At 37.4% G+C, this 14,586-nt stretch overlaps 1 protein-coding gene across 2 annotated transcripts; it reads right to left on the reverse strand.

The window, feature by feature from the left end:
• Positions 1 to 6,835: 6,835 nt before the first annotated feature.
• On the reverse strand, positions 6,836 to 14,325 carry LOC143875891 (DNA glycosylase superfamily protein). 2 transcript variants are annotated; one of them, XM_077377475.1, is made up of 4 exons: positions 13,022 to 14,323; positions 9,802 to 9,943; positions 9,573 to 9,714; positions 6,836 to 7,348 (listed from the first exon to the last, which is right to left on the reverse strand). In XM_077377475.1, exons 1-4 carry the CDS (start codon positions 13,389 to 13,391, stop codon positions 7,016 to 7,018), a joined length of 987 nt encoding a protein of 328 aa, XP_077233590.1. In that variant the 5' UTR covers positions 13,392 to 14,323; the 3' UTR covers positions 6,836 to 7,015. The 2 variants fall into 2 exon arrangements, with proteins under 2 accessions (XP_077233590.1, XP_077233589.1); XM_077377474.1 differs by having other exon boundaries at positions 9,573 to 9,943; positions 13,022 to 14,325.
• Between the last annotated feature and the right edge of the window lie 261 nt (positions 14,326 to 14,586).

The following is a 14,586-nucleotide window of genomic DNA, read 5'->3' on the forward strand; positions in this document are numbered from 1 at the left end:
TAGAGTATTTTGAGCAGGATTTGTAAGCCGTCTATTCAAATCTTGGATAGAGTTGATTTCCTTAGAACACAAGTTGTCTTTGCACGAGATGAAGATGAAATAATTGTCAACGGCAACATGAAATAATTGACCAAAATACATTACACCTCGCTTAACCCTAGATTTCACTATTTTGAGGACCTCTCATTCACATTTATGTAGATATCTTTGCACACATTCTATTGATTTGCATTCGAAAATGTGTAAAAGAATTCTATGGTGTCTGCAATGGTCATTTGATATTTTCCCCCATTTCCTCCTATTAATTTCCAGGGATTTTTATGCAATTTGTTTATCTCTGGCCATTTCTATCTCCCACTTAACAATTTCTTTATTTTTTTTCAAATTTATGGCAGCCAAAATACTAGCTGCACAAGAACAACCGTGGCATGAAACCATAGTCACACCCACTTCACAACCCTAGCTATTCTCTCTTGCTCTTTATCTCTACATCGATTCTTCTTTTGACTGTTTTACTTCAAGACATGTAAAGCATTTGCCAATTTCTGATAGAACTACTAGAGAAATAAATAATGAGTTATAGTTTGTCCATTGATTTTACCGATACTGTGGTGGAACGAGTGCTAACTTTGTGAGCATTGCTGTGATTATTTATCCATATTTAACTTGCTATAACTACCTTATCTAGGGGATAATGAAATTATGATGTGATCCGCAAAACATTTTCATTTATGTTGTCAAATTTTCAGAGATTTTCAGACATTTGCTCTGTTTGGTTGCTTATCTTGGGGGGATTGTGGGAGTTTCAAATGCTTGAGATCTTCCAAAGATCTCCCCAAAACATGTTTGGTTGTCAATTAGACATTTGACCACTAGACAACTTCTACACATCATTATTGCATTTTATCCTAGGTGGCGCCTACGTGGCGGAGATGTTCCCCCCCATAATTTTTTCCCTTTTTTTCACCAAAATGGAGAAATTTGTGTGGAGAATTAGGAAAATTAGGAGAATCTCTCTTGTCTTATTCTTTTTCTCTCTTTCTCTATCTTCCACCCTACATTTTGATAATGACACCCTACATTTTCCACAATTTTTCTCATGCAACCAAACACCACTCACAAATTTCCCTCCTAATCTTCTCCCAATCTTCCATGTTTGTTTTAAGGTAAATTTCTATCATTTTTAACTTATTTGTCTTTTTTTTTACTCACAAGAAGATTTGGTATCAATCAATATGCAAACCACTTGCACTTGACTGTGCATGATCAGAGAAATGCACCCGAATTAATGGTCTCAACTAAATTAAAGGGATCATGGTTAAAACTATTCAGTATTGGATCAAGGACTTCTTTTAGAGATTTAAGTCTACACACACACACACACAAAAGGCTTCCTAATGACAAAAATAATCATCATCCAACATGGTAGTATTTGACCCCCTTGAGAGCATAATTATGCTCATTCTTAATCATTTTTATATGGGGGTTGAACGGAATCCTTAATCGTGCCCATAGACCAAAAAAGTAGGGGTGCGCATCTCAACAAATCCTAAAGACACGTTAAAATTTCCAAATCAAACGACCGTATTTACCCTCTCTTTATTTTTAGGAAGGAATTCCATTTTAGAAAGTGTTTTCCTTTTTATTTTTTTAGCAATTGTTAAAGAGGGATGATATCCACACTCCCATATCTTGATATTTGTAGTCTACACAATATTAGGGGTGTAACTTGAAAAACACGGGTAGGGTTCGTGTGAAAAAACACGGGTGGGGTTGGGGTTCGGGTTGAGGAAGTTGAAACCTAAAAACCAGACAATTGTAAAAAAGCAAAACATGTTTTTTACCATTTTTCTATTTTATCTATTTAGAACATAAAAACCTTAAGGGGAAAGATATCACCATACCTAAACCAATCCGACTTGGGAAATCAGGATATTAATTTTTTGGGTTGCGCCGGGTTAACCTTCATCGGGTTGAGAGTCAAGTCGGGTTCAGGTTGACAGTTTAGAGGTCCGGGTTGAATTGTGGTCAGCTTCAACCCGACCCAAGTTGCACCCCTAGTACACATTGTTAAGCACTTTCATCAGAAGCGTTGGGAAGAGTTTCAATACGGGGAACACCCTCTAGCAACATTGCAGTAAAAAAGGAGCTACAACACTAATTTGTTGGGGTTTCTATACCTAGCCATCTATTTTAAACCTCCATAAATCAGTGGGTTAGGATCATCATCCTATGGGGAAGATTTTAAGTTGGGGCCCAACAAATGAATTGCTTAGATCATCTAATTATGTGGGTCCCATGGTACTTTTGGCTGTAGCTTTACGGCAGTCCATCCTATGGAGATTTGTTGAGAGAGAAGGGATAAAAAAATAAAATTGAGGCTACTGCTATTGGCACTACCGAACTCACATTGTTGTTTCTAAAAACAAGGAGTGTTCGGGCCATTATCAAAACATGGTAGTGCCAATATCAGGGTCGAAAAACTAATTGTAAAGTACAAAAGGAAGAGCAGAGTGTTGTTATTGAAACAAGGGAATGTGGATTTCAATTTCTCTGTTTTAATTGGAAAATGGTAATAAGTTGGTAGGGTTTCAACTCGTGTAAGGTGAGTCGGGTTTTCCAGAACCCTACCCTACTCGAGAAATTATCTCGGGTTGAGTCGGGTTTAGTTTTCTTTGGAAAAATCTAGATTCATAAACCCGGCCCCGTCCTAGATAGTTTCTCGGGTTGGCCTGGGTAGGGTCGGGTTTTTATTATTTAGCGTAGGATAATGACTAATTTCAAAGATTGTAGAAAACAATAAATTTTCAGGCTAAAAATCTAAGTTTATATCATCAAGTGCATGAATTTAAGAAGGAAATTGTTTTTTTTCACATCACAAACATGATCAGCCCAAGGAAAACAATTATATCAATATATTAAAAAATAATTGCCATGTTGTTCGAGAGATATTTAAGAAAGCCCAAGGAAAACAATTATATCAATATATTAAAAAATAATTGCCATGTTATTCGAGAGATATTTAAGAAAGTCTTAGTACACTTATGAGAGTCAGGTTGGGTTTCGGGTTTTTTTTTTTTAAAAACCCGACGCAACCCAAGATTGGGTCGGGTCCCTACCCAACCCAAGACCCATGATTTGTAAAACCAACCCGTTTTATTTTTGAGCCCATTTAGAGTCGATTCCGTTCTACCCAACCCGAGTTGCAACCTTATATAGGTTAGGTTCGTTCTTAAGAGAGATTCTGGCCCCACCTGTCTGATGGCATTTGATGATCCGACCCGCAACCACAAGTCCAGCCGAATACCGTATAGAAGACCTTGATCGGATGGTCCTACCTCTTTGATCCGTTAATCCTCTTAACATCAATCAACAGTTTCTAAACTGTCAAGTGTTAGGAAACTGAATGCTAATAGGGAATCGAATGATAATAGGAAATCAAAGTTGAGTTTTTTGTGGAAATAAGAAGAGGAAGTTAGCAGTAGGAGCATCAGAAAAGGAAGTTAGTCACAAATCACAATAAATCAGGGATAGGATAACTCTCCCACGTCTCCAAACTCTCCAACGTCCAATATCTTATCATTATAAATCCAATCCCACAATTTTGCTCTTTCTTCTGTTTTGTTTTTTAGTTTTCTCCAAGGCTTCCTTTCGAGAGCCCAATCCTATACTGAAAGAAGAAACATGGAGATGGAAAAGAAATCAAAAGGAGAATTCCTCATTGAAGACAGGCAAGTGGGAGGTATCTAGAAAGAATATAATCTTCTCTGGGAACTTTTATCTTGGTTTGCATTCATTTTACATGGGCGGCCTTTTGTATTGGAGACCTTACCTTTCCAATAACATTGTGGAGTTCGACCCGGATGGAAACACTGCCAGTCTCATCCCATTTAAAGATGGTAGGGTGACAAAATATGATATCGCGATCGGAGAATGGGAAGGTAGGCTTGCTTGCACTATAATCAGAGGCAGAGAGATAGAAATAGGGATCATGAACGAATACAAGCAATTTTTGAAGAGGTATTTGATTGGATTGGACACAATACTTAGAGAGAAGGGTATGTACATTCGGAATCCATGGCCATTGCCCTGTGAGGGTGCAAAGGTGGTGCTGTTTTGGATGGGATGGATGGTCTTCTCTTATGATCCGAAGACAAGAGAGCTGAAAGAGTTCCAAATGCCTGATAGGATAAAGCGTGATTTTTGCCCTTATGGAGATGACCCTTGCCAAATATGTAGTCCTCACTTCATAGTAGTATACAACTACAAGAGAAGTCTAGTTCCAATACCGAAGATGAAGCGAGCCTAACAGCTACAACTGTTACACTCAGTTTCTTCTTTTTCTTTAATCTTCTTGTTCTTCATGTTTGTATTGCAAACATTCAAAACATATTTCCATGTTCACTGATATATACGCTTCCATTTATATAATGATTTTGCTTCAATTTCAGTTATTTTAGAGTATGAATAATTGTTTTAGAATTTTTCTATCCAAGTTTTTACTTAAGAAATCTTGCATTTCCTCAAACTTCCAACTAGATATAGATGATTTCCTCAAACTACATGTCACAAACACCACCAAGATCAATAACCTCAATGAATTTTTCTATCCAAGTTATTATATAAATTATATTGCTAGATAAACATAAGAAATGAGAGATTGAAGAGGATGTTAACTATAGAATAAGAGTAGGTTGGTTGAAGTGGAAGCTTTCCTCAGGAGTTCTGTGCGACCGTAAAATCCCTACCAAGTTGAAGGGAAAGTTTTATTAGACAGCTGTGAGGCCAGCCATGTTGTACGGCTCAGAATGTTGGGCCACCAAGAAGCAACATGTGCATAAGATGAGTGTAGCGAAGATGCGAATGCTTAGATGGATGTGCGGCCACACATGGTTAGATAGAATTAAAAATGAAGACATTCGTAAAAAGGTGGGGGTGGCACCAATTGAGGAGAAAATGAGAGAGCACCGCTTAAGATGGTTTGGACATATCCGACGTAGGCCTTTGGATGCTCCGGTATGAAGAAGTGACTTGTGCCAAATTGGGGAGTAAAAAGAGGTAGGGATAGACCAAAAACAACTTGGGTAGAAACAATGAGGAAAGACTTGATAGCTAGGAACGTAACAGAGAACAAGACCTTGGATAAGATAGAATGGAAGAAAATGATCCACGTAGAAGAACCCAACTACAGCCGGGTAGATTCCATTCACCTTCTTCATGAGATTTTTCTAAAGGATTCATTTAGCCAACCCAACTAGTTTGGGACAAAGGCTTTGTTGAGTTGAGTTGAGATATAGCTAGATAAACAATAATGCTCTAAAATATTAATATTTAGTATATAAACTATTACAAAAGAGCAAAAGAAAAATTAAACTGTCCATGGTGGGTGTGTGTGTGTGGGTGTGGGTGTGTGTGGGGGGGTTCGACAGCACGTCTGAAAAATAAGAAACTTATTACTTTCTTCAAACATATTTGGGTGATTATATGATTGAGAATTTATATGATGGGTGGCCGTGAAAACACGTGAAGTCTAAAAAAAAGTAGGTACGGCCCACTTTTTTCGATGATCCAAACCGTTCATCTGTTTGGGCACAACGTAAATAGGTTGTGCCCCAAAAATCAGTTCCATAGGATGATCTTAACCCTCCGATCTGTAGAAGATTCCATAAATGATTTTTGGAAATCTCCATATTCAGATCAGTTCAGATCGGAGGGTTAGGATCATCCTATGGAACTGATTTTTGGGGCACAACCTATTTACGTTGTGCCCAAACATATTAGACCCGGCAAACGGGTAACCCGGGCGGGTACGGGTACAACCCGGGCGGGTACGGGTAAGAAATACCGGCGCGGATACGGGTATCCTTTCATGAACCCGGAACTCACCCGGGCAGGTACGGGTATACCCGCGGGTAACGCGGCAAATTTAAAGAAGAAATTATATATATATTTACGAAAAGAAATTATATGATGAATGGGTGTATGAACACATAAATGTGGTACGATGGATGTACAAGCCTTGATATTTAATCCAACAACAGCTTCTTAACAAGTCAGCTGTTGTTGGATCAAATATCAAGGATGGGATGATGAGTACATGTTTATACACCCATTCATCATACAAATTTTCATCTACTTTAACAAATGTTTGTTTTGGTACAACCAAAGATACCAGTTACATGGTCTGATTGCTTTTGACTTGTTTTGTTGGCCCACCCTCATAGTCTATTTTTTAGTGTTTAGTGTTTAGGCCTTAAGAATAAAAAGTTAAAAACCGAATGGTGGGTAACCCGCTGGCACCCGCGGGCACCAACGCCCGACCTAGACCCACCCGCGGGTCACGGGTACGGGTTGGGTGCGGGTATTTTTTTTCGCGGGTATTGAAATTGATACCTGTACCCCTGCGGGCCGGGTGTACCCGCGGGTACGGGTCCCATTTTGCGGGGTCTAAAACAGATTAACGGTTTATCATAAAAAAAAGTGGGCGGTACCTACTTTTTTTAGACTTCACGTGTTTTCACGGCCACCCATCATATAAATCCTCTATATGATTAGACTCACAAGAATTTGGGATTATCAGTTTGAAACTCAAATGCAAATTAATAAAGAATGGAAAATTCTGACTAAAGGAAACATTAATATATATATATATATATATATATATATATATATATATATATTTTTTTTTTTTTTTTTTTTTTTTTTTTTTGGGCGGGGGTAAGTGTCCGACAGTACGTCTGAAAAATAAGAAACTTATTACTTTCTTCAAAACATAATTGGGTGATTATATGATTAGACTCAAAAGAATTTGGGATTTATCAGTTTGAAACTCAAATGCAAATTAATAACGAATGGAAAATTTCGACTAAAGGAAACATTATTTAGGTCCAAATGATACAAACATTACAAGAAAACAACATGACAAGAAACAACAATTACAAAAGAAACTAACTCAACACCAGTAACTTCACTCTTCCCATCTTTTAAATCTTCTCTCTCAAATTAGTGTGGGTGGTCATGCTAGTAACAAGCAAGTCTTCTCTACTGCTTTTACTAGTGCCTTCATCTCCTCAACCTTGGATTCACAATCTTTGAAATTTGAATTGCATTCTTTGTATCTAAAGCAGCTAGAAAGATGGTCATTAACTATACCTGCTGTTTGCATAAATGAATAAATGACGGTTGGACCAACACAACGGAAGCCTCTTCGCATCATGTCCTTGCTCATGGCTTCAGCTTTTGGTGTTTTAACAGGCACTTGGCGTGCATATCGGAATCCATTCACAATTGGTTTGTGATTCACAAAGCTCCAACAATAGTTACTAAATGAACCAAACTCCTCTACAACCTGCAAGACAAAGAAAATGAATGCAATTTAGTTCTTTTCAATAAAAATGACATTTAATCTAAAAAGTATAGGCATTTTCTTTCTTTTTTTTGTAAATTGAGACATATAGATGGAAGTGTGTTCGTTGCATGAGGAAAATTAACCCTCAAAATGATTGTTTTAGGGTATCATAACGAGGACCTAAAATGGTACACCGTGGCCAGATGCCAGGTAACAGTGAATAGAAATTTAAAAGTTGTTGAAAATGTGCAATCTAATCATCATCATTTTAGAATTTCACTTATTTTTCAGAAAAGGAATTTATCCACATGAGTTTGAACCACTTCATTGGGGGGGTTATCTTTTGTTAAATAAATGGTGTATTTCTTCAAAAGGTTCCAATAATTTGGCGGTGACTTGCTGACCTGCCGACAGCAAATAACACCTTATCTATATAAAAGCCATTGTTGTGGTTAACTTTGGAGATGATTTACCACAAACCCCACACTCATCTCAATCAGTTCTTAAGATGGTTGTAAGGGATTTATCCACAAACTAGGAAGAACGTAAAATTATGGTGAATCTGCATCAAAGGCAAAACTTCTCATAATTATAATGCTGATTCACCAAACAGCAAATCTGTAGGTTGATGACTAAAGTAACAACATAAAAGCCTAAAACAAAGCACCAAAATCGGTAGTCTATCTTGTTTATATCCATGTTTTTCCAGTGATCCATTACTTTGTTTTTCTTTTGAGATCCTGAGAATTATAAAGATACAACTATCTGATTCTTCATCACTCAAATCATTAGTAATGTTGATGTAATACTAGACTTCTAGACAAAAAATACAATAACCAAATTAGAAACCATATAGCTGGTTATTTTCTATAGGGAAAACTGATAGGATAATGACAATGTAACAGAAGACATAGTGACATTCTCATCAACTCTAGCTGCTCCTTCAAATTGATTTTATTAAGAAAGTTGTAGTAAGAAATAAAATCTTGGGTTTGAGTCAATTGAGAGGAATCCAGTGATCCATTACTTTGTTTTTCTTTTGAGATCCTGAGAATTATAAAGATACAACTATCTGATTCTTCATCACTCAAATCATTAGTAATGTTGATGTAATACTAGACTTCTAGACAAAAAATACAATAACCAAATTGGAAGATAGTCTTTGCTGGATATTAATAACCAACTGAAACTTGCATCAACCAATATTTAAAATATAGAAACCATATAGCTGGTTATTTTCTATAGGGAATACTGATAGGATAATGACAATGTAACAGAAGACATAGTGACATTCTCATCAACTCTAGCTGCTCCTTCAAATTGATTTTATCAAGAAAGTTGTAGTAAGAAATAAAATCTTGGGTTTGAGTCAATTGAGAGGAATCCAAGGTAGTGCCCCTTTCGAATAGAAAGCCAATTAAAAACTAAAAGGAAGAAAGAGAAAGCTGAATGGTGACTTAGACCACAGAGTCCCTTAATTTTTGTGGAAAGCAAGCAAAGAGATGAACATCACTACCAATGGATGAGAAACACTAAATTCAAGGTTATCTAAAGAACCAAAGACCTTCTTTTTTTTCTCCTAAAGATTAACCGAATATCATCAGAATCTGTCACTGGGGATATGAGAAAGCATAATAACCTACTGGTACGGTTCCAAGATATGGTTGATATTAAATATGGGTAACCAATATGACAATATTTTAGTCTGGGGATCCTCTAAATTTGATCGTCCCATACATTGTTTTAAAGGATCCAATTTTAAGTATACACTCCAATCAATTTCAGCATTTAGAAGGATTTAAGAATCGTGGATTGCAGGCCCAATGAATCCGAGGTGACTGAAGTAATTGTTAGTCCCAGGTACAACACAAGATTGTAGCAAGGAGTTGTATAAACTTCTATTTGATTTATTAACTGACATGGGGATCTTGAAACATGGTTTATTTACTATCATTTCTGTATATCAGAAAGCTTTCAGTAATGTTTGGGAAAAAAAATGACGGCAGTGCAGAAATTTTTGGCCAAATCAGTGACATTTCAATTACTTAAAATAGAATATGTTGTAGCAAATTAGTGGAAGTCTTGAGATTGCATTCGATCATGCTTGTGGTGTTTAATTTGGCCCCTTTAAAAAGGCGAAAGACTCTTTAAACAGAAACGCTTGTGTATATAATTTGGACTTTAAGCATAACATTTGGCAATTTTGGAGATAGAGCATCTTTACCTTAAGTGTCTGCCTTGCATTCTCCACAACAGCACGCAACTTTGGTTCAGATAGCAAAGTGCTGCCACTTGCTTTCAGCAACAATATCTTCTTCTCAGTGAATTTAGCAATGGACGCTGCATCGAAATTGTCAAAAAGCCTCCTACCAAATAGATCCAATAACCAAACAAGTAAGAAAACACTAATGGAGATGAAACTAATATTAAATCTAAAAATATATGAAGATATTCTGAATGTGTCTCGCTTGTTAAGAATGGTTGGCCAGCTGAGTTCTCCCAATGCTTCAGATAGAACAAGCAATTCAAATAGCTTCCTGTCATCATGGACTGGAACTCCCCATTCTTCATTGTGGAAGGAAGCATAAAGTGGGTCTGTCAGGAAAACACAAAAAATAAACTAAAAATTAAGGAATGCAAGGTTATTTTTTATTTACTAATACAAAAAGGCTAGTGAAACTAGAGTGCCGGAATTTCTATATCATGTATCTGCAATTAAATTCTTAAATAGAACTTAGAAATTTTGAAAAATCACAAGTTAAATTCTAATCAGGAAGGAATTTTCAACTAAAAACATGCATAGAAAAACTCAAACCTGCATATAAACAACCTAAGGAACAGACAGGGTTCTGATTTTCTACACCTGTGAGAAGAAAAATCCTCCCCAACAAAAAAAAGAGACTACTTTCACACATTGTATTCGGCAAACCCCAAAAAGTAGAAATCTTAGATTCGGAAATTTTTATTAAATAAAATAAAATAATATATATATATATATATATATATATATATGAGGAAAGTGTTTCTACTCGGCCGAGTAGAAAAGCTTATCTACTCCTCCCTTTAAAAAGTACAGTGGGCCCATTCTGTTTCTACAAGGCCCAACAAAACGAAGGGCTAGGATGACCCTTTGGTGCTGATTTTTTGGGCACACCCTATCTATGATAAGACCTATCAAATGAATGCTTTGGATCATCCACAATGTGTGGGCCCACTGTACTTTTTAAAGGGAGGAGTAGATAAGCTTTTCTACTCGGCCGAGTAGAAACACTTTCCTCTATATATATATATATATATATATATATATATATATATATATATATATATATATATATATATATTCATGAAAAAATTTGAGTACTCAAAGGAAATTTGAGTACGCGTTTCGGACATGGATTCACGTGGGGTTTGCTGAATCCGACACCTTGAATCCTTGTTGAGCCCGACACGCAAATCTGAATCCATGCAAGACAGGTATCCTACCATTGTTTGAAGCAGATGAAATAAGGAGTGAAGATTGACATTCCAGAATTTTATGGAGATCTGCACATAGATAAATTTCTGGATTGGTAGAGTATGCAGAGGAAGCTTTTCAAATATAATGGCTTGAACCATCAAACATTGGCGAAGTTTGTGGCAACAAAGCTCATCGGACAAGCAATGGCACGGTGGGATGATGCTTGAGTCAACCATCTTCGTCATGGTAAGATAAATTTATTTAATGGGAGAAGATGAAGACCAAGATGCGACGAAGGAGCCTAACCATCAATTACAATGGGGATCTATATCAAAGGCATCAAAATCGCAGGCAAAGGAAAAATCAGTAAGTTAATATACACGGTCTATGGATTGACATCTCAATGTAGATTCAAAGAATTTGAGGATCAGAAGACCTCTTGTTATCTTAATGGACTGAATCAAAATATAAAACATGGATTGGTATTAGCAATAAGGATAAGATAAAAAAATGCAAATATTTTGAATCTCAAGGCTGAGGAGATCACCAGTTAGAGCCTTGGGAGGGCATTCGCTCTTAATAAGGCTTTACCAATGTTTAAAAATTTGGCCTCGAGTAAGAACTTCCCCCAGGTAAAACCAAGTCGACTAGAACGAGTCAGTGATTATAAGAGGTTTTTTTCTTTGAATGGCATTAATGCGAGTTTTTTATTACTCAGGGAGTCAAAGTTTGACTCAGTGGGGCTAAAACTGAGTTGATTGAGGGAAGTAAATGATTAAATCGGGTGTTTTGAAACGATGGATTGACATCTATAGATGAACAACAAAGAGGGAAAATGAGGATAAACATATGGTTGCTTGTGTGAAACAACCAATCCCACTCATCCCAACTAGGATGAACCCCAAATGGGGAAGGAATTGTTGGATGAGTAGCTATTGTGCCTAGGAGCCAATATCGTGCCTCTCAATATGTGTGCTTTAACTGTCATTTGCCTGGACATAGAATTTTGAATGTCCACAGAATCAAAAAATGTCAAAGTTAACTTGCTGAAAGACGAAGGACATCTAGACCAATATTATGAAGGGGGATTGGAGGGTCATTCACTCAATGTAATTCGATGGTTGAAGGGGGCGGTGTTGCCTCCCTGGAGATTTTCATCTATCTTTGATGAAATAGATGATCAAATCTCGAGCTTTGCTATTGTTTTCAATCATGTGCGGAGATCTACCAATGGGGAGGCGGATTCTTTGGCTAGGGGTGGGGTTAGTCGTATGACATTGGAGTGGTTTGACTTCCTCCCTCCTTGAGAGTTTTTTTGTATCTTTATTTTTATTGTTTCTCTTGTACTTTCGGGAGTGGTCCTCCTCGGCCCGCTCCCTTATTCTAATGAAATCATTCTACCATTTCAAAAAAAATGAAGGGGGATTGGAGAAAACCAAAAATCAATCCACTAAAGAAGGGCCCAAAAATGTAGATGAAGATCTCTATGGAGGCCATAGGGATCAACCTTGGTGCTACAAAGAGTTATGCAACAAACTAGAGGCTGGAATTTCCATATCGGACCACTAATCATATATGCAACAAAAAAGAGAGGTTCTTCTATAAAACCCAGAAAAGAGTGACAAACCATTATCAAATTCCGATAGAGAAGGATTTTTCAACTATAAGCATGCAGAAAATACCTCAAACCCGCAAATAATGTATAGGTTAATGCCATAGATTCCACCAACAAAATTCACATTTTGACCCAGCAACCCAACACACAGGATTTCACCATTCTTCTTTCCTTTACTATCACTTGAAAAACTCCTAACATTAACAACTAAAGAATCCTAACAAAGCTTCATATCAAATTCAGAAAAATATAAAGGTCCTATTTTAACGCACAAGCATGACTTGTAAAAATAGCAACTCTAACACTGTGTTTTAAACTAAAACTTGAACCAAAGACATCTCCATGTAATTTTCTGCGTGCAAGATGTTATCAGACATTAAGAAAAGAAATCCAGAAAATTGGAAAAATAAAAAATAAAAGTACCAGCAATGGGTCAAACAGAAAACAATGACATGAGTCCCAAACACTACTATCTCCCAAAGATTATACACAAGCTAAAGTCACTCAAAATGATAACCAGAAAAGAACCCAAAAAAAAAAATCAAATTAGGCAACAAAAAACACCTAATTTATAGCAACTGAAGCTGATTCAAACACGTACCAGACTTCGGCGTGATCCAACCGCACCTTCGCTTCTCAAGAACAGATTCTGGTAATGTCGACAAATCAATACCATCAGGCACGATTTTCACAGACTTTTTCACACCGTTGAGCATCCTAGGGCGCCGAAAATTCGGTTTCTTCATAGAAGAAACATTAGCAGACGAATCTGAAGAGCACGATCCATCTGCTGAAACATTACAACGGACTATGGATTTCAGTAACCTATTACTCGATCTTCGTTGAGGATTTTTTGCTAGTGTCTTCTTGCAAATCGATTCTGGTAATTCGGAAACCCTAGCTCTGTTTCCGGGCGGTAGAGTTTTAGATTCCGGTTCGGTTAAAGAAAGCAAAACCCTAGCGTTAGACATTGAGATAAACCCTAGATTTCTTCAACTTAGGTTTTTTGCAGGACTCCAGTTTCAGAGAAAACGGAAATTTCAGCTACATCCAGCTCGAGAATCTCTCAGTCTAGGGGTTCCGTGTATCGATAGAAAGCTGTTGAGAAATGTGAAGTGGGTTTTGGAGGTTTAAAGTGGAGAAATCCGACGTTGGAAGTGGTTTAGGTGGTGTGTCTCATTCCTTTGTTGGGGAACGGTTGGGATTTTAGAGAGAGAGAGAGACTTGGTTTGGAAGTTCCTTACCGTTAAGAAAAAGCATCGCACCATACCATACCAGAAAAAAAGGAAAAGAAGCTAAGCAAAGCAAGAAGGTGGTATTCTAACGGCTATTTTCAAAAAGTTTGGGATTTGCTAGAGACAATCCCATGAGACATTTCGCGGAGCGTCTGTTGCATGAGAGAACAGCCACCTCGGATGAATTAGATGAATAAGACAAAATCTGAGTCTATGTGGCTGCTTCCTCGTGCAACAGATGCCCCTCGAAATGCCTTCTGTAATGGGCGCTAGCAAATAATCCCTTCACGCATACAAAAATCAATGACTTAAAGGATGGCTATTGAACCGTTGATTTCATGGGCCATTAGAGGGTGGGCCTAGTTTGGATGCCGTGAGATTTAAATCGATGGCTCAAAAGACATCTATCGAGACTGTTGATTTGATGGACCATCACAAAGTAACCTTACAAGTCCAGGTCTCATGCCAAACGGAGATATCTTTCACAAGATTTTGGCTTACAAAAGCCCCGTTTGTTTGGATGCCGAGAAGATATTGATTTTGATTTCTCACATTTGCAGCCCATTTTTGTGAAAAAATCAGATTTCCAAATATGTTGTGCAAATAAGTAAATGGAAATCATCGATTTGGTTGTTTCGTTAACCCTCTTTACTCCTCAACCTCTCCCCTCCACTAGGAAGTATCCCCCCCCCCCCCCCCCCTCTCTCTCTCTCTCTCTCTCTCTCTCTCTCTCTCTCTCTCTCTCTCTCTCTCTCTCTCTCTCTCTCTCAGCATGAGCTTGGCGGATCTATTTATTTTGAATTCAAAACTCAATTCCAAATCCAGGCCTCACATCGAATGAAGATATCTCTCACAAGATTGACGCGTACAAAAATCAATTGATATCAATTGATTAATCGTCCTCTTTTTCATCGTGCTCAATCAAAGGCTC

This window comes from Tasmannia lanceolata, unplaced genomic scaffold, assembly GCF_043159265.1.
Source record: "Tasmannia lanceolata isolate RefF3 unplaced genomic scaffold, GAP_Taslan_0.1 ptg000004l, whole genome shotgun sequence".
NCBI classification, from domain to species: Eukaryota; Viridiplantae; Streptophyta; class Magnoliopsida; order Canellales; family Winteraceae; genus Tasmannia; species Tasmannia lanceolata.